This window comes from Pongo pygmaeus, chromosome 6, assembly GCF_028885625.2.
Source record: "Pongo pygmaeus isolate AG05252 chromosome 6, NHGRI_mPonPyg2-v2.0_pri, whole genome shotgun sequence".
NCBI lineage: Eukaryota > Metazoa > Chordata > Mammalia > Primates > Hominidae > Pongo > Pongo pygmaeus.
In genome coordinates, this window is record NC_072379.2 from 148,344,819 (window position 1) to 148,369,814 (window position 24,996).

At 49.6% G+C, this 24,996-nt stretch overlaps 1 protein-coding gene across 2 annotated transcripts in view; it reads left to right on the top strand.

Annotated features, from left to right (window-relative positions):
- Nucleotides 1-24,996, top strand: part of ZNF282 (zinc finger protein 282) — a 31,790-nt gene that overhangs the window by 1,878 nt on the left and 4,916 nt on the right. The window contains exons 1-7 of one of the 2 annotated variants that reach the window (XM_063667940.1): nt 516-584; nt 975-1,394; nt 9,358-9,484; nt 10,027-10,146; nt 13,286-13,405; nt 15,051-15,164; nt 16,394-16,507. In XM_063667940.1, the coding sequence (XP_063524010.1) occupies nt 990-1,394; nt 9,358-9,484; nt 10,027-10,146; nt 13,286-13,405; nt 15,051-15,164; nt 16,394-16,507 (1,000 nt within the window). In that variant the 5' untranslated portion in view covers nt 516-584; nt 975-989. Of the gene's footprint in view, nt 1-515; nt 585-974; nt 1,395-9,357; nt 9,485-10,026; nt 10,147-13,285; nt 13,406-15,050; nt 15,165-16,393; nt 16,508-24,996 lie in introns of those variants that run through there. The other variant, XM_054495775.2, reaches the window with a different exon arrangement.

Here is a 24,996-nt window from a genome sequence, read left to right on the forward strand (position 1 = left end):
ATATTTATGAAACAGTAGTTGTATACGTGGGGGAAGCAGCTTTTCTGCCCTAGCTTGGGCTCTCCAGTCTTTTCCTTGACCGCAAGCCCTGGTAGGAATGTGGTGGGTTTTTTTGTTGTTTATTTGTTTGTTCCAAGACGGAGTCTTGCTCTGTCGCCCAGGCTGGAGTGCAGTGGCACCATCTCGGCTCACTGCAACCTCCGCTTCCCAGGTTCAAGCGATTCTCCTGCCTCAGCCTCCCGAGTAGCTGGGATTACAGGAGCCCACCACCACACCCGGCTAATTTTTGTGTTTTTAGTAGAGACAGGGTTTCGCCATGTTGGCCAGGCTGGTCTTGAACTCTTGACCTCAAATGAGCTGCCTGCCTTGGCCTCCCAAAGTGCTGGGAAGGTGTGAGCCACTGCACCTGGCCAGGAATGTGTTTTTTGTTACCTGCAGCACCTAGAGCTGCCCCAGCTGGCAGTGCAGGGAGGCGCTGCGGAGTGACCAGCTGCCTCCCTGTGCTTCAGTTTCATCATCTTTAAGGCAGAGATCATCATTCTTGCCCTAACCTGCTGAGAGATTGCTGGGAAGATTAGCATCAGGTAACTTACATCAAAGTTCTTGGAAACAAAACACTAGGCAAATATGAAGTTCGTCATTAAGGCTAGCCCTTGAAGAAATCAGTTGGTCTATTCAAAGAAAGTGGCCTGTGACATTTTAGGCAGGGGTCACAGCCTTAACTTGCTAAGGGTCAATGTGGGTGAACTAGTGACCAGCCTGACTCACCTAGGCAGGAGATGGGAGAGTGTTGAGTTGGGTGGGTGGGTGAGTGGGTAGCTATTGCTGGGGGCATTAGTGTATCCTGAGTTACGGGGGCCTGGCAGAAGAAAGACAACATGTAGCATCTGATTAGTTGACCCCTGTTCCCAGCTGACTTCCGCCACTCACACAAGGTCTCATCCTGGGTTGTCGCTTTCTCCCTCTGCATACAGGCTCAAGAATGGGACATGGACGCCCGGCGGCCGATGCCTTTTCAGTTCCCACCCTTTCCAGATAGGGCACCTGTCTTCCCCGACCGCATGATGCGAGAGCCCCAGTTGCCCACAGCAGAGATCTCACTCTGGACGGTGGTAGCTGCCATTCAGGCTGTGGAGAGGAAGGTGGATGCCCAGGCCAGCCAGCTGCTGAACCTGGAGGGGCGCACGGGGACAGCCGAGAAGAAGCTGGCTGACTGTGAGAAGACGGCCGTGGAATTTGGGAACCACATGGAGAGCAAGTGGGCCGTGCTGGGGACCCTGCTGCAGGAGTACGGGCTGCTGCAGAGGCGGCTGGAGAACTTAGAGAACTTGCTGCGCAACAGGAACTTCTGGGTCCTGCGGCTGCCCCCGGGCAGCAAGGGGGAGGCCCCCAAGGTACGTGGTGGTCCCCAGGGCAGGGATGGAGGTGAGGAACAGCACAGGTGAATAAAATCCTTGATTTCATTTTGTCAGCCCTTCTCATAAATTTCTCTGGCCCCCCGTTATCCAATTTCAGTGTCTTCTTAAAGCCTGTCTCCACTGAAACAACCTGGTCTTGGATGTTCTACTCCAGCAAGGCTCACTCCATTCATTCCCCACAGTCTGCATTTCTGTCTGGGAGCCTTTGCTCTCACTGTCCCTAGACCCCTCTGAGTTGTCTGGTTGTCTGCAAGTTCCTGCAGCTCTTCACTCCTTGGTTTTCCACTTGACACCTACCAGCGACCATGTGTCACTGGCTGTCTTGGTATATGCTCACCGGAATGTGGCTGGAGCTGCACCTCAAACCAGGCTGCCTAGAGTTGCTTTCAAGTCGTGGTCACTGACCTCAGGGGGGCCCTTATTAAAGTTCAGAATGCACACTCCGTATCTTATTCCGTTCCCTCTCCTGCTTTCCTCCCGGATCCTCAACGCTGCTTTTCAGTTCACTGAGAGAACGGAGTCACCCAGAAGAGGCGTCCACATGCAGCCAGCTTGTTCTTCCATCTGCTGCTCGGTGGCCACAGGCTCTGCTTTCCCTTGTTCTTGTGGCTTGATGTCCCCTGCCCACCCCAGGAGGTCACCCCAGTGTCTCTCTCCTTTCTCCTCTGAGTCATCAGCTCTCCCCCGTCTGCTGGGCCGTTCCCACCAGCATGTGACTGTTCTGTCCTGCTGTCTATCTTTAACAGAAAACTTCCCTGGGCCCTGCATCTACCTGCATTGGTGCCTCATTTCTCCACTCCTCTTTAGAGCAGAATCCATTGAAAGAGTTGTCTATACTTGTTATGTCCAATTCTTTCTTCCCCATTTTCTCTCCTTCCCTCCCTTTTCCCCTTCTCTTTATTATAGAATATTCAAATAAAAGTAGACAGAATAGTATAATGGGTCCCCATGTATCCAACTTCCAGCTTCATTAGCTGCCAACTCTTGGCCAGTCTTGTTTCACCTAAATCCCTGCCCACTTCCCCACTCCCATTTTATTTTGAAGCAAACCCCAGACATCAATCACTTCCTTTGCAAATTTGTCAGTATTAGCTCAAAAGGTAAGGACTCTTTTTTTTTTTAAGTGATAACCTCAATGTTATTACCACCACCACCATAGTAAAAGCTTCAGCCTAGATCACTATCTAGTCAGTGATTAGATTTTCAGTTGTTTCAATTTTTAAAAACTTTTTTTAGTTTGAATTAGGATTCAAGTTATGTCCACACATTATGTTTGAGATGTCTCTTAAGTCTTTTTTAATCTGCAGGCATCTCTTCCATCTATTATTTTTCCTTTCAGTTTATCTGGAAGGAATTGGGCCATCTGTCCTGTTTTGCATCTCACTGTCTGGATTCCACTGATTACGTGCCCTGTGGTCTCATTTAACATGTTCTTCTATTCTCAGTATTCCAGTTGATTGGTAACTGGATCTTTCTCTCTGGAACGCACTCTGATCAGGCCTTTGCTCACTAATGATGTCCGTGGTGTTACAGCCAGTGGTTGCTTCTCAGTCTTCATCCTCCCTGTCCCGTCAGCAGCATTGTGTGTAGGTGACCACTCTCTCCTTGAAACCCCTTGTGGTGGCTTCTGGGACACCTCTCTCTGTTGATTCTTTTCCTACCCCACCAGCTGCTCTGTCTCATTGTTTGCCAATTTTGCCTCCTTTGGCTAACTTTCTAATGCATGGAGTGGGCCAGACCTCTGTCTTGGCCTTTTGCTCTTTATTCACTCTCCTCCCTCATGACTGCATCACATCTCACAGTCTTTATTATTTATTTATTTATTTATTTATTTATTTATTTACTTATTTTTTTGAGACAGAGTCCTGCTCTGTTGCCCAGACTGGAGTGCAGTGACGTGATCTTGACTCACTGCAACCTCTGCCTCCGGGGTTCAAGTGATTCTCCTGCCTCAGCCGTCCTAGTAGGTGGAATGACAGGCATCTGCCACCACGCCCACCTAATTTTTTGTATTTTTAGGGGAGGCGGGGTTTCATCATGTTGGCCAGGCTGGTCTCAAACTCCTGACCTCAGGTGATCCACCCGCCTCGGCCTCCCAAAGTGCTGAGATTACAGGCGTGAGCCACCACGCCCAGCTACTCTCACAGGATTAAAAGCAATCTGTATGCTGTCACCTCCCAAATAGATGCTTTCTCTCCCCTGCTCCCTTTCTATATGTTGCCCAGCTTTCTTTCTGGAATGCCAGATTCACATTCCTACCTATTAATTCATTTGGATGTCAGTAAATCTTAGATTTAACATGTCCAAAGTGAACTGCGGGTCACCTGCCTGAGACCTGTTCTACCTGAAGTTGTCCTCATCTCCATTGATGACGGATGCTTCCATCCTTTCAAGTGCTCAGGCCAAAGCCTTGGAGTCATACTTGTCTCCTCTCTTTCTCACACCCTACTTCCAATCTATTAGTAAATACCCTGATTTTTCTTCAGAATATATCCACAACCTGGCCAGTCCTCACCACCTCCACTCCCATTGCCATCATCTGGTCCCAGGCACCATGGTCTTTCATCTGATTTTTGCCATGGCCTCCTGGTGGGTCTCATTGTCTTCATCCTTGTCCCCCCACCCATACAGTCTATCTCAACACAGCAGCCAGAGTGATCCTTTGAAAATGTGAAGCAGTCACATCACACCTCTGCTTAAACCTCCCAAATGGCCGGGCACGGTGGCTCACGCCCATAATCCCAGCACTTTGGAAGGCCGGGGCAGGTGGGTCATATGAGGTCAGGAGTTCAAGCCCAGCCTGGCCAACATGGTAAAACCCCATCTCTACTAAAAATACAAAAATTAGCTGGGCATGGTGGCAGGCGCCTGTAATCCCAGCTACTCAGGAGGCTGAGGCAGGAGAATTGCTTGAACCTGGGAGGCAGAGGCTGCAGTGATCTGAGATCTTACCACTGCACTCCAGCCTGGGTGACAGAGTGAGAATCTGTCTCAAAAAACCCCAAAAAACAGCTCCCAAATGGCTTCCCATCTGATTAGAATAAAAGCCCATGTCTGTTTATGGCCCACGCTCTCTTCCCCTGCCTCTCTGACCTTCTCTGCATCCAGGCCCTCCTGCTCGCTCCCATCTGTGCTGTTCTGCCAGCACACCATGTGCGCCCCAGCTCAGGGACTCTCCACTGAGAAGCTCCTGCCCTGAATATCTGCATGGCTGTCCTCGCTTCCTCTTCCATCAGGGTCTGCTCAGGTGCCACTTCATCAGCGTGCCCTTCCACAACCATCCTATATGAAAGAACCACGTCCCCCCAGCACACTCGTCTCCCTGCCCTTACTCGAATTTTTTCCAAAGCACTTTTGCCATTGACATCTTAAATATTTAAGATATTCTTCTTCTTTTTTTTTTGAGACAGAGTCTTGCTCTGTCGCCCAGGCTGGAGTGCAGTGGCACAATCTCAGCTCACTGCAACTTCTGCCTCCCAGGTTCAAGCAATTCTCCTGCCTCAGCCTCCCGAGTAGCTGGAATTACAGACACGTGCCACCACGCCCGGCTAATTTTTCTTTTTTTTTTTTTTTTTTGAGACGGAGTCTTGCTCTGTTGCCCAAGCTGGAGTGCAGTGGTGCGAACTCGGCTCACTGTAAGCTCCGCCTCCCAGGTTCACACCATTCTTCTGCCTCAGCCTCCCAAGTAGCTGGGATTACAGGCACACATCACCATGCCTGGCTAATTTTTCTATTTTTTTTTTAGTAGAGACGGGGTTTCACTATGTTGGTCAGGCTGGTTTCGAACTCCTGACCTCGTGATCTGCCCGCCTCGGCTTCCCAGAGTGCTGGGATTACAGGTGTGAGCCACCGCGCCTGGCCTAATTTTTGTATTTTTTAGTAGAAATGGGGTTTCACCATGTTGTCCAGGCTGGTCTTGAACTCCTGACCTCAAGTGATCCATCCGCCTCAGCCTCCCAAAGTGCTGGGATTACAGGCGTGAACCACTGCACCTGGCCTTAAGATATTATTCTTAAGTTTAGCATTCCTTTTTTTGTCTTCTTGGTTGGTTTTCCCCAACCAGAGTGTAAATTCTGCTTGGTTGCCTGCTGTAACCCTGTGCCTGGAACGGTACCTGGCTTAGGCTGGTATGCAAAAAATGTTTGTGGAGTGCCTCTCTCCAGCTGGAGAGCTAACAGCTTCCTGGCAAGGACTGGGTCTTGTATGTCTCCGTGTCTGCTGAGGCAACCACCCCAACGACTTTGCCAGAGGAGTTGTTTGACATTACTCATTGAGGCTTCACAGAACTGAGTTGTAATAGTGGCTCTGGTTCCTCGGCAAAACATTTCCTGGCACTGCAGCCACAGAGGCTGGTTTTTAGCATGGTTTTGCATATGTTGCTTGTCTAGCACCATCAGCATTTACGTACACACTGCCCTTTTCTTTTGTCTGTTCTGTGTGTCTCAGCGCATATCCTTGTGTGGCACTGTGGTGTGTTCTGTGCGTTGGATTAGGCATTAGAGGAGACTTGACTTGACAAGGGCTCTTAGAGAATAATGAAATGGTTTTGGGGTCTGGAATCAGAGGACTTGGGTTTAAATCCTGACTTTGCCACTTGCTGGTTTTTTGTTTTTTTTGGGACGGTCTCACATTGTCATCCAGGCTGGAGTACAGTTATACAATCATAGCTCACGCAGCTTTGAACTCCTGGGCTCAAGCAATCCTTCCACCTCAGTCTCTCAATTAATTAGGACTACAGGCACATGCCACCACACTCAGTTAAGTTTTTTATTTATTTTTATTCTTTGTAGTGACAGGGTCTTGCTATGTTGCCGAGGCTGGTCTTGAACTTCTGGGCTCAAGCAGTCTTCCTGCCTTGGCTTCCCAAAGTGCTGGAATTATAGGCTTGAGCCACTGCATGAGGCCTGCTTGTACTGATTTTCCTATCATTGGTCAAATATGTTTTTTGTTGTTTCTGAGCCTCCTTAATTCCTCTTTTGAAGGAAGTGAAGTATAAACAATTCAGTAAATTCCCAGCTGGTTTCTCTGAGTTTCAGGGTTATTATCAATAAAATGAAGATGATAATATGCTTACTTCATGGAGTTGTGAGGATTAATTAATTTTATTTGTGGGAAGACACTATGTAGATTATCTTGTTAGTTACCTATTGCTGTATAACAGATTACCTCAAAATGTAGCAGCCCAGCCTAAAAAAATAATTATTTATCATCTCACCATTTCTGTGGGTCAGGAACTGGGGAGCAGCTTAGGTGAGTGGTTCTGGCTCAGAGTCCCATGAGGTTACAGTCAAGCTGTTGAATGGGGCAGCAGTTATTTGAAGGTTTGACTGGGGCTGGAGGGCCTGATTCCGGCATGGCTCACTCACTTACCTGTTGGTGGGAGGCACGTGGTCTTGGGGGAGGAAGAGGAAAAAGTAAAGAAGACACGTGCCAGATGGACGGAGGTAACATAGTTACGGGAACCAAGCAGGATAAAATTCTAGAAAGATGATTTGACCTTTCAAAGAGGTCAGAATTGTTGAGGATTTCAACAGAAGGTCGCTGATGATCTTCCAGAGTGTGGTTTCAGAGAATGGAGGGTACAGAGGCAGAATCTAAACGGGTAAAGAATGTGTAGATGGTGAAGAGGAAGAAACAGAATGTGTCTCTTGAGATGTTCCCAGTGAATGGGGAGGGCAGAGTGACCTGAGGGAGCAGCGTTTTGAGGGAAGGTTTTTCTGAGGTTGGAATGACCCTGAAGGGATGGAGCCAGTGGAGAGGGAGAAACTGATGACGTAGATTAAGCTTCACAGGCAGGAGGTGGAGGAAGAGGTGAAGGGCACATACCGGTGGCCTTGGATTGGCAAGGAGAGGGGCAAGAAAGGAGATTGCCGGCGCCTACCTGAGATCAAAGACAGACAGATGTGGGAGGTCACTTAAAGGTCTGGGAGGATGAATCATTTGAAACAAGCCTCCCGGGGAACATAGCAAGGTGTCAGTAAGAGACAAACAAGAAGCTTCTGAAGCAGCCGTGAGACAGCGGTGTGAATTGGGGTGGATGTCATCTGCGGAGTTCTAGTAACAGAGAATTAAAATGAAGAAAGGGGGCTGGGCGCGGTGGCTCACGCCTGTAATCCCAACACTTGGGGAGGCCAAGGCAGGCGGATGACGAGGTCAGGAGATCGAGACCATCCTGGCTAACATGGTGAAACCCTGTCTCTACTAAAATAACAACAACAACAAAAAATTAGCCAGGTGTGGTGGCACACACCTATAGTCCCAGCTACTGGGGAGGCTGAGGCAGGGGAATCGCTTGAAATCAGGAGGTGGAGGTTGCAGTGAGCTGAGATCGTGCCACTGCACTCCAGCCTGGAGACAGAGCGATACTCCGTTTCAAAAAAATAAAAACAAAAAAGCAAAATGAAGAGGCCGGGTGCAGTGGCTCACCCCTGTAATCCCAGCAATTTGGGAGGCTGAGGCGGGTGGATCACAAGGTCAGGAGTTCGAGACCAGCCTGGCCAATATGGTGAAACCCCGTCTCTACTAAAAATACAAAAATTAGCCGGGCATGGTGGCAAGCGCCTGTAATCCCAGCTACTCGGGAGGCTGAGGCAGGAGAATCACTTGAACTTGGGAAGCAGAGGTTGCAGTGAGCTGGTATCGCGTTACTGCACTCCAGTCTGGGCGACAGCAAGACTCCGTCCGTCTCAAAAAATAAATAAATAAAAATAAAATGAAGAAAGGGATCTGTATTAATTTTCCCAGGTTGGGGCTTTTCCTGCATCTGGTGGAAGGTCCAGTAGTTAAAGATTCTAGTTCTGATTGTAAAGATGGACAGTGAGTTGTCAGTCCGTAGGGGTGGGGCCATGGCACTGAGGTGTAGACATCGCACCTGTGCATGGCATTCTCAGAGTTACAAGCACCTGGTAAAAGGGCTGACATTTCTAAGTTACGTAAAGGTGCTGCCCACTCACCATGCTGAGTAGTGGTAGCTGTGCTCCTGACTTTGTTTTTTCTAACTCACCCCAAGGTGCCATACAAGCCAGCTTTGGCCCTGTAAATGCAGATACGTAGGCGAATGGACTGTAATCACGGGATGGGGGAGGATTGAGGGGTCGGATTTCAGACCGAGAGTGAAAGGCTGGTTCAATCGGAATGTGAAAGTGGTAAGAGGGAAGGCTGTGTGTCCAGAGGAGGAAGTTCAGTTATCAAAGTCATGGAAGTGAAACGATTTTAGACAATCGGTCCAAGTTGAGGTCGTGCTGGTGAGTGGCTGAAGTGAGGGATTGCAAACTGAAATCGGCTTTCTGTAACAGATCCGAACACACTTGTCATCAGTCTGACAAGTGACTGACACCACGCGACGACTCGGGCTGCAGTGGAGCTTCCTGGTATTGGCACTCGCTGTGCAGCACACTCAAGTATTTATTGATTCCCTACTGTATGCTCCTTGATGATCAAGATAGAGTAGTGAACGAAGTGGACCAAGGTCCTGAACCTTAGCACAGGCCTTAGATTTTACATGCTTTGCTGACAAAGAGGTAACTGTGCACAGAGGTGACCTGACCTGAAATACAGGTTTGGTAACCAGGTTTTACTCTACTTGGCTCACGGATACCCACTCTGAGAACCTGTCACCCCTCTGTCACCCCAAATACCAAAAGAAGCATATTGACTACTTTTTACCCTCAGGTATCCAGTTGACTTAAAAGTGAAATAACAATGGATGTGGCTAAATGCTTTTTCTAAAAAGGCAGGGTTGACCATCCGTGTTATTGAAAGCATGAGAAGGTCTGGGACAGAGAGGACTGACTCCATTGAGATGGACATTGGGGACTGGGGAGCCACGGAGAGCAAAGGCTGGGCTTTGGTGGGGAGTGGGTCCTGTGGCCTGCAGGAGAAGGGCAGGTGGTGGGGAGGCACAGGCAGGAGGTGCTAGATTAACCGCTTGTTGGCTTAGGTTCCAGTGACTTTTGTCGACATTGCTGTGTACTTCTCTGAAGACGAGTGGAAGAACTTGGACGAATGGCAGAAGGAGCTTTATAACAACCTTGTTAAGGAGAACTACAAAACCCTCATGTCCCTGGGTAAGGACGCCTTCTCTCCTTTTTGGTGAGGCATCTCTGCAGAGGGTTGTGAAATGCTTATTCGTCCATGTTAGCACCGCCTAGGCAGGTTGTTTCATGTTTTTATGTAATGGAAACTCAGGAAACCATTTGCTTATAATGCTAGTAGGATAGAAAAGTTTACAATAGGATAAAAATTTAAAACCCAGTAATGGGCCCATTACCATACAACTCAACGTTACACCACTACCATGTTGGATTACAGTAAAACAGCACCATTCGCACCTCACCATGCACCACATCCCAGCAGCCCTGGCTAAGCCATAGCTGGTCTGATGTTGGCTTTCAGAGACCAGCTCTTCCTACAGTAGAAATTTGGGCATCTATCGACTCGTTTTCAAGGTTCTTCATGACAGATTACCCGCCTAACTCGCATAACTGCTGCCAAAGAGGGACACCCAGGTGGAGAGGGGGAGATGGGGTAGCGGAGAGTTCTCCCGTCCCCTTGCTGGATGCGTTGGTCAGCTTCACTCAGCCTTTCCCTCCCTCCTCCTCACTTCCAGACGCGGAGGGCTCAGTCCCCAAGCCAGATGCTCCAGCCCAGGCTGAGCCCAGGGAAGAACCTTGTGTGTGGGAGCAGCGCCACCCCGAAGAGAGAGAAATCCCAATGGATCCCGAAGCAGGTGATGGTAGCAGAAGAGAGTGCGGGGTCCAGGGAAGGGCGAGAGAGGACAGCCGGCGGCCCGCACGCTGCTGCTGGGAGGCGCCACTGTGTGTGCACCATGGGGCGGGGGTCTTGGGTGGCTCCCAGGGGCCAGTTCGGCCAGAGTCGAAATTTGGTGGTCACTTACAGGAAGAGATCTCAGGGCTCAAAATAGCACCCTGGATATTTGTCGTTTGGTTTGTTAAAGCGGCGTAGCTCTGGACTCACAAGTAAGCTGGGTGGAGAGATGAGGAAGGGCTTAGACTTACACTACCGCGCGGGCCTGACGTGGAACTATAGAGAGAGGCCCCAGGCCCGGGCTCAGAGAGGCTGACAGAGGAGGGAAAAAGGAGTCTGCGGCGCATGCGGGGTTTCGCCCCAGCCCGTCGCTTATTGCTCGGCCTAATGTGCGGCGTCATCACCTCATTCTTCGGCCGACACATGCGGCTCACCTGCAGGCTCGCCCTGCAAGCCGCTTGCCTCACTCAAGAAGGAATCTTAAGCCTGAGGAAATCGGGCCTCCTGAGCACATCACACTTGATGAGCTCTTGCTGGGGTGGAAAGGGTGGAAGGCCCTAGGGTTCCAGGCCTGCCTCTGCCTTGGAAATCTTTCCTCAGGGTCAGCTTTCCTGAGCATTGTTGGACTAGGTGAAATCTGGTGCTCAAACTGTGTTCTCTACCTCACTGGAGGAACTTTTGCCTGTCTGGGTCCTCTATCCTCCCTTGTTTTTTTGTTTTTTGTTTCTTTGAGACGGAGTCTCACTCTGTGGTTCAGGCTGGAATGCAGTGGTGCAATCTCAGCTCACTGCAACCTCCGCCTCCCAGATTCAAGTCTGCAACCTCAGCCTCCCGAGTAGCTGGGACTACAGGCATACACCACCACGCCCAGCTAATTTTTGTATTTTTAGTACGGACGGGATTTCGCCATGTTAGGCAGGCTGGTCTTGAACTCCTGACGTCAAGTGATCCACCCGCCTCGGCCTCCCAAAGTGCTAGGATTACAGGCGTGAGCCACCATGCCCGGCCGTGTCCTCCCTTGTTTTTAAGCGGAGAACATTTTCCTGAAACTCATCTTAGAATGCAACTCTCAAGGCCACACTCTCCCCTCCTCCCATTCCCAATCTTTCCTTTTTATTGAGATGTGATTTACGGACCATAATATTTACTGTTTTAAAGAATGCAATTCAGTGGCTCACAAAGTCATGCAACCAAAATCATTATCTAATTCCAGAACATTTCTACCATAAGAAACCCGGCACCTGGCAGGGCATGGTGGCTCATGCCTGTAATCCTAGCACTTTGGGAGGCCGAGGTGGGTGGATTAGCTGAAGTCAGGAGTTCAAGACCATCCTGGCCAACAAGGAGAAACCCCATCCCTACTAAAAAATACAAAAAATTAGCCGGGTGCAGTGGCATGCACCTGTAATTCCAGCTACTCGGGAGGCTGAGGCAGGAGAATCGCTGGAACCCGGGAGGTGGAGGTTGCAGTGAGCGAAGATTGCGTCACTGCACTCCAGCCTGGGCTACAGAGGGAGGCTTCATCTCGAAAAAAAAAAAAAAAAAAGAGGGCCGGGTGCGGTGGCTCACGCCTGTAATCCCAGCACTTTGGAAGGCCGAGGAGGGCGAATCACGAGGTCAGGAGATCGAGACCATCCTGGCTAACACGGTGAAACCCTGTCTCTACTAAAAACACAAAAAATTAGCCGGGCATGGTGGTGGGCGCCTGTAGTTAGTCCCAGCTACTCAGGAGGCTGAGGCAGGAGGATGGTGTGAACCCGGAAGGTGGAGCTTGCAGTAAGCCGAGATCACACCACTGCACTGCACTCCAGCCTGGGAGACAAACTCCGTCTCAAAAAAAAAAAAAAAAAGAAACCCCACACCCACAAGAAGTCCTTCCCTGCTCCCTTTTACCCCCCGCCCCTGGGAACCACTAATTGACTGTCCGTATCTATGGATTTGCCTGTCCTGGACATTTACTCTAAATGGCTCCTTCCCTGTCTTCATCAAGCACTGCAGAAGTTTAAGGTCAGCAGCAGTAGTAACAGCACCTAGTCTTATGGGGTAGCTTTTTACATGTGAAGCACTGTAATCTCAACAGTTTCAGTTGGTTATCAAACCATCACTGAGCATGAGAGAGAACAGGGATCACTGTGTCCTTTTTGTAGATGAAAAGGGTAGACCGGAACCCAGAGAGGCTAAATGACTCATCCACTGAGTTGGTGCGGAGTTGAAGCCAGGATCCCAGTCTTGGTATTCTTTGTCTTCTCTCTTTCCTGGTGCCTGAGCCTCCTCTTGCAGCAGGGGGCGCCATCAGAAGAAAAGGCCCTGTTTGCATGCTGGGCTTCTGTGTAGAGGCTATGTCCTTGTCTTTCATGCACAGTGAGTCCTCACTTAATGTCATTGATAGGGTCTTGGAAACTGTGGCTTTAAAATGACATATAACACAACCAATTTTTCTTTCTCATCAATGTTATAACTAAACATCATAGAAGCAAATGACGTTATTCGAGGATCTGCTATGTGTCATTTCACTTGAACTCACTGTTTCCAAGAACCTGTTGACGACAGTGAGACTGGCTGTAGAAGGAGGTTGTGCACTATCTGTCCAACAATAGAGCTTAGTTGTGCCTTTTTGCCCATCCCGGCTTCTCACAAATCATATATATACACGTGTGTGTGCATCTGGCCTCAACCTGGCCAGCTCTTTCTGACTGGGATGACAAACAAGGACTAATGACTCCCACAGAGAGGTCGAACTTGTGGCCCAGCCCTGATTAGGACCCAGCCAGTTACACAGCTCTAGGTTATTTCTGAATTCTCTCTTCAGCGTCATCACCCCTCATTTTGCTGCTTGCCTAGCCCTTTTTCTTGAATGTTGGCTTCCTCCCTGCTCCTGAGACCTTCTGCTCCTCAGGGTCCCCCATGGCTCCAACAGGGACCCGAGATCCCTGTCTTCTCCCCTGGCAAGTGCTGTCAGCCATGCTTCTGAGCCCAGAATGTCCTGGTGACCAGCATGCAGAAAAAAAGACACAAAGCAATGTCATTCTCTGTTCCCAGGAGCAGAGCTCCTGGTGCCTGCAGAAAAAAAGACACAAAGCAATGTCATTCTCTGTCCCCAGGAGCAGAGTCCCTGGTGCCTGTGCAGGATGCGTCTTCCCAGGTGAAGCGTGAGGACACCCTGTGTGTCCGGGGTCAGCGGGGCCTGGAGGAAAGAGCCATCCCCACGGAATCCATTACCGGTGAGTGAGCCAAGCAGCTGTCCACACCAGGGAGGGGAGGGGAGGGGAGAGGGTTAGCATGGTCTGCCAGCCCCCAGAGTTAGCTGTCGCATGTGCCAGGCCAGAGGGCTGAGCTCGAAATGGAAGGGCTGTGCATCCAGGGCTGGGCTGAGCCAGGATTCCTCCAGGGGACACAGACGTGGCAAACAGCATTGACAATTTGCTGGTACACCTGGGCTCAGCGTGTTCTGTTTCCTCTCTTCCTCAGATCTGGTTTTAACTATTCCATCCTCCCCTTTAGAAACAATATCCTGGCAGAAGTACTAAGTGTAAGGCTTCATGGGTGGGGGAACAGGGAGGTCAGGAAGACCTGTTGTTCCCTGACCAGGAAGGCCTTTCATTGTTTTAAACAAGTATTTATGGGCTGCTACCTCTGTGCCAGGCACCCACATACCTGCAGTCCTGTGAGGGACCTCCTCTTAGCTGGCATTGCAGCTGGACTCTGTCGTAGGTGAGAACTCTGTTAGAGCAGATGTATGTATCAATCAGAGTTCTCCAGAGAAACAGGACCTGTAAGGGTGTGTGTGTAAAAGAGAGATTTATTTTATATTAAGGAATTGGCTTGTGATTGTGGAGGCTGGCAAGTCCAAAATTTACAGGGCAGGCCAGCAGGTTAGAGACCCAGGGAATCGCTGATGTGGCTGCTCAAGCCTGCAGGCAGAATTCCCTCTTCCTTGGGGGAGGTCTGTCTTTTCTCTTAGGCCTTCAGCTGGTTGATGAGGCCCGCCCACATCATAGAGGGCAATCTGCTTGACTCAAGTCTACTGACTTACATGTTCAAATCTCATCTAAAAATATACCTTCATAGAAACAGCTAAATAATGTTTGACCAAATATCTGGGTACCGTGGCCGAGCCAAGTTGACATATAAAATCAACAATCATGAGACATATTAACATACTGTAGCCCTTTACTTATCCACAGGTTAGAGCTCCACAAACCTCATCCCCCCCCTTAGTCAGAGCCTCACACCCATAGGTAAGTGCTCATAGTGTCTGGGTAGAGGAAAGCCCGTTCAGTTGTCATCAGGCATGACCCTTGAAAGCATCACAGTATTAGGATTTTTAAGGAGATCTTTAAGAGATAAGAACACAATAAGGGGTAATTAGGTTTCAGAGACTCTGTAGAAGAAAATATAGGGTCTTTTTCTTACATCTTAGAAAAATCTCATTCAAAAGATTTAAAGGCTGCTTGTAACATTACTTTATACCCCATAAACATATACAAATATAATTTGTCAATATATAATTTAAAAAAATGGCTTTCTGGAAGTTGTCATCTTTCCAGAGGAAATACCTCTTTCCATAGTGGTCTCAGCACCAGAATAGGAAGCTCATTCTAAGGAGATTTAAGTTCCTGCCACACAGAAAGGCTCTTTCTTAAAGACTGTAATGTCACTCCCCTACAGCATCCTCTTATTTGCAGCAAAATCTCCGTTAATTGGGGCCAAGCTGACTTCAACCTTTAGTTAATGAGACTTATGTAATTGTACCTGACGTTTAGGGGAAAGAGATAATTGCATGAAATCCGAGATTTACTCAAAACACAAACTTGCAGGAGATTTCGCATCTTCTAACACCTTTGCCGCTCTTGTTCCCGCGAGTAGACTCCCCAATTTCTGCCCAGGACCTCTTGTCCCGGATTAAACAGGAGGAGCATCAGTGTGTGTGGGATCAGCAGGATTTGGCAGACAGAGATATTCCCACGGATCCCAATTCAGGTGAGAACAAGGTCAGAATGAATATTGAGGGCAACAAGCGTTTTTCAAAAGGAATCATTAAATTAATAATTTATTGTGTCTATGCAACTGATACTAAAATTACTTCAGTGCTGATTTTTTGTTTTTTGAGATGGAGTCTTGCTCTGTAGTTCAGGCTGAAGTGAAGTGCTGTGATCTCAGCTCACCGCAACCTCCGTTTCCCGGGTTTAAGCAATTCTCCTGCCTCAGTCTCCTGAGTAGCTGAGGTTACAGGCATGTGCCACCACACCTGGCTCATTTTTTGTATTTTTAGTAGAGATGGGGTTTCACCATGTTGGTCAGGCTGGTTCTGAACTCCTGGCCTCAAATGATCTGCCCGCCTCAGCCTCCTAAAGTGCTGGGATTACGGGCATGAGCCACCGTGTCCGGCCATTCAGCACTGATTTTTGAACAATAAAAACAACCAAAAAGCATCTAAAAGCTGCGTATATTTCTGTGTCAGAAAATCATTTACATTTTCTGGAATTTCTCTTGAGTGAATACTAGTTAGAAGTTTCCCAAGAAACTTGTAGGGAAGGTCTAGGTATTCAGGGAGGCATAAAAGAACAATGGAAGCCCCACCTGCCCACGACCTATGTGTGTGTCCGTGTGTTTGCAGAGCTGAGGAGTCCAGTGTCATTGCCTGGTAGTTAGGACACAAGTCTCATCCTACCCACCATACCAGGGAGAGAGGGTGAGAAGTTGAATCTAGGATTCCTTGTACTTTGTCAACTTCACCACAGAGAAATTGAGGGGACCCAGGGCAGAGGGAAAGAGGGGCCTTCCTGCTTCACTGTGGTTCTTATCAGTGACCTCTGGTTGCAGCCTCTGCCATTGCTGGTTTCTAAGTCATACCTGTTAGCCATGACCCTAAGGGCCATTATCTGGGGCTTTCTTCTGGCCTGTCCTGTCCCCATGGGTTCCTCTGGGGCTAAGTGGCAGAGCTGGGAGATCTGGGTTTTAATCCTGGCCCTGCCACTGCACAGACCTTGGGCTAAGTCTCCTTCTGGCCAACTTGAAATGCAGCGAGCAGTGAGAGTCCATTTAGGAAGGGGCTTACGAGGGTAAGGAGGATGGCCTGGAAATGCAACACTGATACCAAAACATGCCCTGCAGGTTGCAGCCTCCGCATGGGATGGTTTTCAAATCTTTGATGGGAGGCCGAATGGAACTGAACAAAATCTAAGACTGCCTTCTTTCCGTGTCAACAGAGTCTCTCATCTCAGCACATGACATTTTGTCATGGATCAAGCAGGAGGAGCAGCCATACCCATGGGGACCACGCGACTCAATGGATGGAGAGCTCGGATTAGACTCTGGCCCTAGTGAGTAATGTCCCCACCTAGACCCTGGGGTTTCTTCTCTGGAGCTGTACAGCTGAAGCCTGGACGAAGGCTGGTCCTTTTCTCAGCTCACCCCTCGTAGGGTGATGTTCTGTTGGTGGCAGCCTTTCAAAGTTCTGCACCAAAGCACTCCCGTTCTTTTTGGCGTGTGATAATTGTATTAGCTCCGTAGGACTGTCATAACAGGGTACCACAGGCTGGGCAGCTTCAACAATAGAAATTTATTCTCTCACAGTTCCACAGGTTGAAAGTCCAAAATCAAGGGGTGGGCTGGGCCTTGCTCCCTCTGAAGTCTGTAGGGGATTCCTCCCTCGCCTCTCCCAGCTTCTGGTGGGTGCGGGGAACCTCTGGCACTCCTTGGCTTGTAGATGTGTTGCTGCAAGCCTCTGTTGTCACATGGCGTTCCCTTGTGTCTGTCCTCACGTGCCATCCTATAGACACCAGTCATATTGGATCAGGGCCACCCTACTCTAGTATGACCTCATCTTAACTAACTACGTCTGCAATGACCCTGTTTCCAAATAAGGTCACATTCTGAAGTCCTGGGGGTTAGGACTTCAACATATTTGGTGGGGGAGGGGGAGGGCACAATTTAACCCTTTATGGCAGGGAGGGGAGGAAGGGAGAGGGGCTGGGAGATTGCTGAGCCAGTGTGCCCGAGGCAGTTGATAGCAGCAGGTGGCTCACATGCTGGAAGACACTAGCCAGGCTGCACACCATGGCTCACACCCTTGATCCCAGCACTTTGGGAGGCTGAGGCGGAAGGATCTCTTGAGCTCAGGAGTTTGAAACTAGCCTGGGCAACATAGTGAGACCCACAGGGTCTACAAAAAAATTAACAAATTAGCCAGGCGTGGTGACTTATGCCTGTGGTCCCAGCTACTCTGGAGGCTGAGGTGAGAGGATCGCTTGAGCCTGGGAGGTCATGGCTGCAATGAGCCATGCTTGCACCACTGCACTCCAGCCTGGGCGAGAGTGAGATCCTGTCTCAAAAAAACCTGAAAGAAAACACAAAAAACACTAGCAGAAGTACCCCAGGCATCCGTGAGCTACCATCCCGGAGTCACTGATGAACACACTGAAGCTCAAAGAGAAAGGGAGGATTGTTTTCCCAACAGGTATGGAACCAAATGTCTCACCAGACTTGGGTCTCTTGGGTCTTTCTGAAGCTCCACTTATTGACCTGTGACCCTAGGCATATGTTTATGGATTGTTGAACACTCTTAGCTCAGGCTAATATTCCTCGCTAAAACCCAGTACCATCCCCTTGCCCTCGACATGGCTGACCTGGTGTCTTCTGGCTGGTGGAAGGGTTAACGGAATAGCTGAATGTGTGTTCCCTGTCCGTATTTCCTGACATCTTTTTTTTTTTTTTTTTTTTTTTTTTTGAGACAGAGTCTCACCCTGCCGCCCAGGCTGGAGCGCAGTGGTGTGATCTAGGCTTACCACAACCTCCGCCTACTGGGTTCGAGCAATTCTTCCACCTCAGCCTCCCGAGTAGCTGGCATTACAGGCGCGTGCCACCATGTCTGGCTAATTTTTGAATTTTTAGTAGAGACGAGGTTGCACCATGTTGGCCAGGCTGGTTGCAAACTCCTGACCTCAGGTGATCTGCCCACCTTGGCCTCTCAAAGTGCTGGGATTACAGGCATGAGCCACTGTGCCCAGTGCTGACATCTTGAAAGAGCTTAAACTTTACGTAAGAGCGGAGGACATGGGTTGTTTCTGGTTCTGAACAGCAATTTCAAACTCAGGCAAGCGGATCACACTCTCTATAAGACAAACTTAGTCCTAGAAGAGCCAGTGTGGGCCTGGAGGAGTTGGCAGGAGCGAGATAGGAACAATGTATGTCCTTATTTCAAGTAGAATTGAAAGCGGTCCTCTTTGTAACTGCTGACTTGGTGGGATGAGATGGGGGAAGCCAGGAGACTGGCGGTGAGCACCGGAAGAAAGCCAACTCCACCTCTTCCTCCACAGCTGGTAGGCTACCATTGCTAGCCCTGGCCCGAAGGCATAGGAACTATTGCATCTGACCTGGGGCCAGGAAAGTCTGCCCAAACCCTTCCTTATCCCTCAGTGCTGTCTTCTGATTCTTCCCAGTTGGCTAGGAGCGTGTGGGCCTGGAGGAGCCTGTTCTTGGGGACTTGTGCTGTGTGGAAAGTAGTCTAGGAAGGCCCATGGAGAACTTCCAAGGATTTGCAAAGGACCCAACCATTTTCCTACTTAAGTTTGGATATCATAGAATGATATGCCTCATGTTGTTTTATCTTTTTTTTGTTTGTTTAAAGACAGGGTCTCACTCTGCCGCTCAGGCTGGAGTGCAGTGGTGTGATCCTGGCTCACTGCAGCCTCGATTCCTAGGTTCAAGCGATGCTCCTGCCTCAGCCTCCCAAATAGCTGGGGCTACAGGCATGCACCACTGTGCCTCACTAATTTTTTTAAATGTTTTGTAGAGATAGGGTCTTGCTATATTACCCACGCTGGTCTGAACTTCTGGCCTCAAGCAATCCTCCCACCTGGGCCTCCCAAAGCTCTGGGATTACAGGCAGGAGCTACCAGGCCCAGCCCATGTTATTTTATATTTGAGGGACCTTTGAACCCTAGCATTTGGGAGGAAATGCACAGAATTTAGGAGATAGGAGTATCTGGAAATGGTTCTCTTGCCTGCCCAGTCACGACAGCCTCTTAACAGAACCTCTGTTCTTTCTCCCAAAGTGAGCCTGCTTCCTATTTATCAGTGTTGGAATTTGACACTGGCCTGTCATCTGTGGTTTCTTTGAGGTTTAAAACCAACCTAGTATTGTGGTTGCCAGGGACAGTCAGACTGGTAGACATGCTATTATGTGGAAGAGTCTTCTGGAAAGGGTATGGAGGGGAGAAGAGTCAGGGTAGAGAACACAGTGCAGACATGGGATACCTGTCCCTGCCAACTTCCTTCTCCAGCCCTGGGATATGTAAGAGGGAAATAACTGGTATCCGCTTGACTCAAAGGCAGACCTCAACCCAACTGGATATTACATTCTTGTAAAAGGGACTCCTGAATTTATTTATTAATGAGTGTGTACTGAGTCTCTGCTCTCAGCATGGTAGTGTAAGACAAGAAGATTCAGTTTGCCCAGGTTAATGTACATCAGTGCCTCCACTGAAGCAGGAAGCGTAGCTAGGACTCTGGAGTCCAGTGGCTAAAAGGGGCTTCTGGAGTGAGAGGTGGTCAGGATCCTGAAGCTGGGCCACCATTCCCAGATGCCAACACCCACAGAATATGACGTGAAAGCACCCTCTTGAAATTCCCACATTATTCACTGCATTGGGTTAAAACAGTGGTTCCAACCTTTCATAGTTTATATTTTTTTAGCAGGTATTTACTTAGTGCCTGCTATGTGTTGCACAGTATTGTAAGCACTTAGAGTCAGCAGTGAAGGGCCAGGTGTGGTAGCTCAGGCCCGTAATCCCGGCACTTTGGGAGGCCAAGGCAGGTGGATCACCTGAGGTCAGGATTTCGAGACCAGCCTGGCCAACATGGTGAAACTCCATCTCTACTAAAAGTACAAAAAAAAAACAAAACAACTAGCCAGGAGTGGTAGGGTGGTGGGCACCTGTAATTCCAGCTACTTGGGAGGCTAAGGCAGGAGAATTGCTTGAATCCAGGAGGCGGAGGTTGCAGTGAGCCAAGATTGTCCCCCTGCACTACAGCCTGGGTGGCAGAGTAAGGCTCTGTCTCAAAAAAAAAAAAAATTGGCAGTGAAGAAAGACCTTTTCTTCTGTGGAAGGAGGATGAATAAGCAGGCCAGCAAGCAGGCAAGGTAAAGCCAGCGTGCAGCAATGCTCTGAGAACAATGGCAGGGAGAACAGGAAGGGGTGCGGACATGAGGCAGAGCAACGGCAGAGTGGTCAGGAAAGGCCTCCGAGGGGAAGCGGTGCCTGACTGAGTGTGCCCTTGGCAGTGGGAAGGAGCCGGCCGTGGGGCTGCAGGGGGAAGAGAAGACCAAGAAGAGGGAAGTGAGGGCAGGGCCATGGAGGCTTTGGGGAGGAGGATGGAGCCGTAGACTGAGGCACCTGAACGTGTATGACCTATGGGACAAGTTAGAGTTTGGATTTTATTCTTACAAGAAAGGAGACTAGGCCGGGTATCATGGCAGGCACCTGTAATCCCAGCTGCTCGGGAGGCTGAGGCATGAGAGTCCCTTGAACCCAGGAGGCGAAAGTTGCAGTGAGTGGAGATCATGCCACTGCACTCCAGCCTGGGTAACAAAGCGAGACCCTGTCTCAAAAAAAAAAAAAAAAGAGAGAGAGAGACTAATAAAGGGTATGAAATCGGGCATGATCTGGTTTACATTTTTATAGGATTTCAGGAGTGGATTGGCGGGGGGTGTGGAGCCATGTCTGAGGCTCATGCATTTGATGCAGACCAGGTGGAGAGATGCTGGTGGTCAGAGCTGGGGTAGCAGCAGTGCACACGGAGAGAAAGGACAGATTCAGATGCACTTTGGGAGTGTCACTCGGGTTGCCTGTGGGGGCTGCGGAATCAAGAATGACTCCTGGGTCTGGGTCCTACAGAAGTAGGTGAATGGTAGTACTGTGTGCTGAAGTGCCAGGCCCTGGAAAAGAACCTGTGTTGCTGGTTCTAGTTTGGAGTCAAGAGTTCTAGTTTGGACCTATTAAAATTTGAGGTGACACTCAAGTAGCAGATCAAGTAGGTGAATATAGGAATCTGGAGTTCAAGAGAGAGCTTGGGGATAGACTTATTTGGGAGTTACAGGTTGCAGTGACTTCCAACATCAGCGACCTGGAATTGGCCAAACCTCACAGGTTGAGGGCTCGGGCCTCCACAGGACTGTTCTCTCTTCAGACACCAGCCGCAAATTTGGGGGTTCTAGGCCACCCTCACTTCTGACCAGCTGGCTACAAATTCTGGGCTTCCCATCACCCCATCATAATTTGCTAGAATGACTCATAGAACTCAGGAAAGTGCTATATATATCATTACAGTTTTATCACAGCAAAAGGATTCAAATCAGAGCTAGCCAAAAGGAGACCCATAAGGCTAGGTCTGGGATGGTCCTAAGCATGAAATTTCCATTGTTCCCTCCCAGTGGAGTCAGGATGTGTCACCCTCCCAGCATGTCAATGTGTGAAAATATGCAGAGCATTGCCAACCAGGGAAGTTCACTGAGCTTTGGCGTTCCGAGTTTCTGTTGGGGCTTCTTTATATAGATATGATTGATTGAATCATTAGCCATGAAGTTCAGCTCAGTCTCCCGCCCCTTTCCCTCCCTGGAGGTTGGGCCTCAAACCCTAACCCTTTAGTCACGTGCTTGGTCTTTTCAGCATGGCAGCCCCATCCTTTGTCATCTCCTTAGCTTAAACTCTGTAAGAGCCCATGATGAATAACAAAGGCACCCCTGTCACTTGGAAAATCCAGAGATTTAGAGGCTCCTTCCCAGGAACCAGGGACAAAGGCCAGTCAAGTTATTACACTTAGGTTGTTGAGAACTATATGAGTTCTAGGGACAGTGTAAACAAAGAATTAAAGAGATCTTAGCTCTGAGCATGGCAGAAAACCAGAGGAGCAAGGTGTTACAGAGGCTGGGAGAAGAGAATCTCTTGGGGAGGGTTAACTATGTCAGACACCCATGAGTGGTTGCATATGCAGGACAGGGAAGAGGCTGGTGGATTTGGCAGGTTGGAAATTGTTGGTGATCTCGACAAACGTTTTTCAATGGAGGTTGGGTGCGGTGGCTCACACCTGTAATCTCAGCACTTTGGGAGGCCGAGGCAGGTGGATCATTTGAGGTCGAGAGTTCGAGACCAGCCTGGTCAACATAGAGAGACCCTGTCTCTACTAAAAATACAAAAATTAGCCAGGCATGGTGGCAGGCACCTGTAATCCCAGCTACTTGGGAGGCTGAGGCAGGAGAATCGCTTGAACCTGGGAGGTGGAGGTTGCAGTGAGCAGAGATTGTGTCACTGCACTCCAGCCTGGGCAACAGAGCAAGACTTGGTCTCAAAAACGAGGAAGTTTTTCAGTGGAATGGCAAGGGTGCATGCCTGATTGGAATCATCTAAAAAGAATGGGAGGTGAAGAAGTGGTAAGGGCAAGTTCAGTGACTCTTGATGAGTCTTACTATGAAAAGGAACAGAAATGACATGTGAGGAGCTGGGGCAGGGGCCACACGGGCCTAGGGAGGGGGTTCTTTTAAGGTGGGAGATAACTAGACCATTGTCTCAGGTCAGATGCTCCCAACTACTTTAGAACCCTGATTCAAACTGCCTTAAAGAATAAAGAAGCTGGGCGCGGTGGCTCACGCCTGTAATCCCAGCACTTTGGAAGGCCCAGACGGGCGGATCATGAGGTCAGGAGATCGAGACCATCCTGGCTAACACGGTGAAACCCTGTCTCTACTAAAAATACAAAAAAATTAGCCTGGCGTAGTGGCGGGCGCCTGTAGTAGCAGCTACTTGGGAGGCTGAGGCAGGAGAATGGTGTGAACCCAGGAGGCGGAGCTTGCAGTGAGCCGAGATCACGCCACTGGACTCCAGCCTGGGCAACTGAGCCAGACTACGTCTCCAAAAAGAATGAAGAAATTTCTTCTCTTATGTAACTAGAAGTCCTAAGGTAGGTCAGGTTCAGGCTTAGTTGATTCAAAGACTCAGCATGTTTTCAAGGACCCAGGTTCTTTCCAACTCCTTGCCTGACCATCCTCGGTGTGGCTTCATCCTCAGGCTGGTAGCACGGCAGCTGCAGCTGTCCCAAGCGTCACATCCAGACATGAGTGTACAGGAAAGCCCGTCTTTTCCTGCACACTCTAAGGAGTGAGGAAATCTTTCCAGAAGCCTCCCAGCAAACTTCCCCTACCCTACTGACCATAACTAGGTTACATGCTTGCATGTGAATCACTTACCAGCCAGTGACTGGAAAGGAAGAGCCCTCATGGCCATGCATGGGTCGGGGGGTGGGAGGGGGTAGGGTAGAGGAGGAAGGATGACGTAATCGTTCCAGACTGGAAAAGTAAAACCCACTAGAGACATGGGCCAGGATGCCGGGCTGTGTGGAGGCCCCTGGAGGGTTGTTTTTTTTTTTTTGAGACAAGGTTTCACTCTGTCACCCAGGCTGGAGTACAGTGGCGCGATCACGGCTCACCGCAGCCTCGACCTCCCAGGTTTAAACAATCTTCTTGCATCAGTCTTCTGAGTAGCTGGGACCAAAGGCGTGTGTCACAGTGCCTAATTTTTAAATGTTTTTTTGTAGAGATGGGGTCTTGCTAGGTTGCCTAGACTGGTCTCAAACTCCTGGGCTCAAGCAATCCTTCTGCCTTGGCCTCCCAATGTGCCAGGATTACAGGCATGAGCCACTGTGCCTGGCCAGCTTGTGCAGTTTTTCAGCTGCCTGAGTGCAGTCACAGGACTGGAGTTCTCCAGGCAAGCACAACGGAGGAGCAAAGGCAATCATGGTGCCCTAGCAAGTGCCTGGGCTGCTGGGCCTGGAGAGCCAAGTTGCGTCAGAAGACAGAAAAAGGTTGGAGGTGGAGGGCGTGGCGGGATGGTGAGAACGTGGATCGAGGTTCACACTGGGTTGGAAGAATGGTCAGAGTAGGACTGTCTTAGGTGGGCTTCCTGGGAGACAGCCCCTGGGAGTTTACGTGCATATAGTTTCTTTGCAAGTCCTCTGGGAATAACACCTGGGAAGGAGTGAGAACAGCGGGACTGGGTAGACAGAGAAGCAAATAACACCCGGGAAGGAGTGAGAACAGCGGGACTGGGTAGACAGAGAAGCAAATAACACCCGGGAAGGAGTGAGAACAGCGGGACTGGGTAGACAGAGAAGCAAATAACACCCGGGAAGGAGTGAGAACAGCGGGACTGGGTAGACAGAGAAGCAAATAACACCCGGGAAGGAGTGAGAACAGCGGGACTGGGTAGACAGAGAAGCAAATAACACCCGGGAAGGAGTGAGAACAGCGGGACTGGGTAGACAGAGAAGCAAATAACACCCGGGAAGGAGTGAGAATAGCGGGACTGGGTAGACAGAGAAGCAAACACCCTCAGTGCCGTAGCCACAGAGGCCACAGCGATCTCCCGGGATTCTCTGGAGCTGGGATGACCCTTCCCAGGCATCCTGCACTGACGTGAAGAGAATTCTTTTGGCCTCTGCACCTGGCCAGTGTGTCCTGCAGAGATGGTTCTCTGCCAGGTCAGTTTTGATTGAGACAGAGAAGGAGGGCGGGCCCAGTCTATATAAGGACAGACCTCAGTCAAACACCAACGAATATAGGAGGGCTGGGTGGAAACATGGCAGATGTGGCCTGGGAAGTGGCCTCCGGGGAGCGGTTGGGTCCTAGGCAGAGGGGTGTGAGCACGGAGAAGAGAAAAGGATGCCAAGAAGAGGTGGGAGGCCGTCTCTTTCTTCAGAGCTCTTCCACAGGCTTCCCCTAAACTGGGGAGCAGGGCTTCTCTAGGGAGAAAGGAATGCA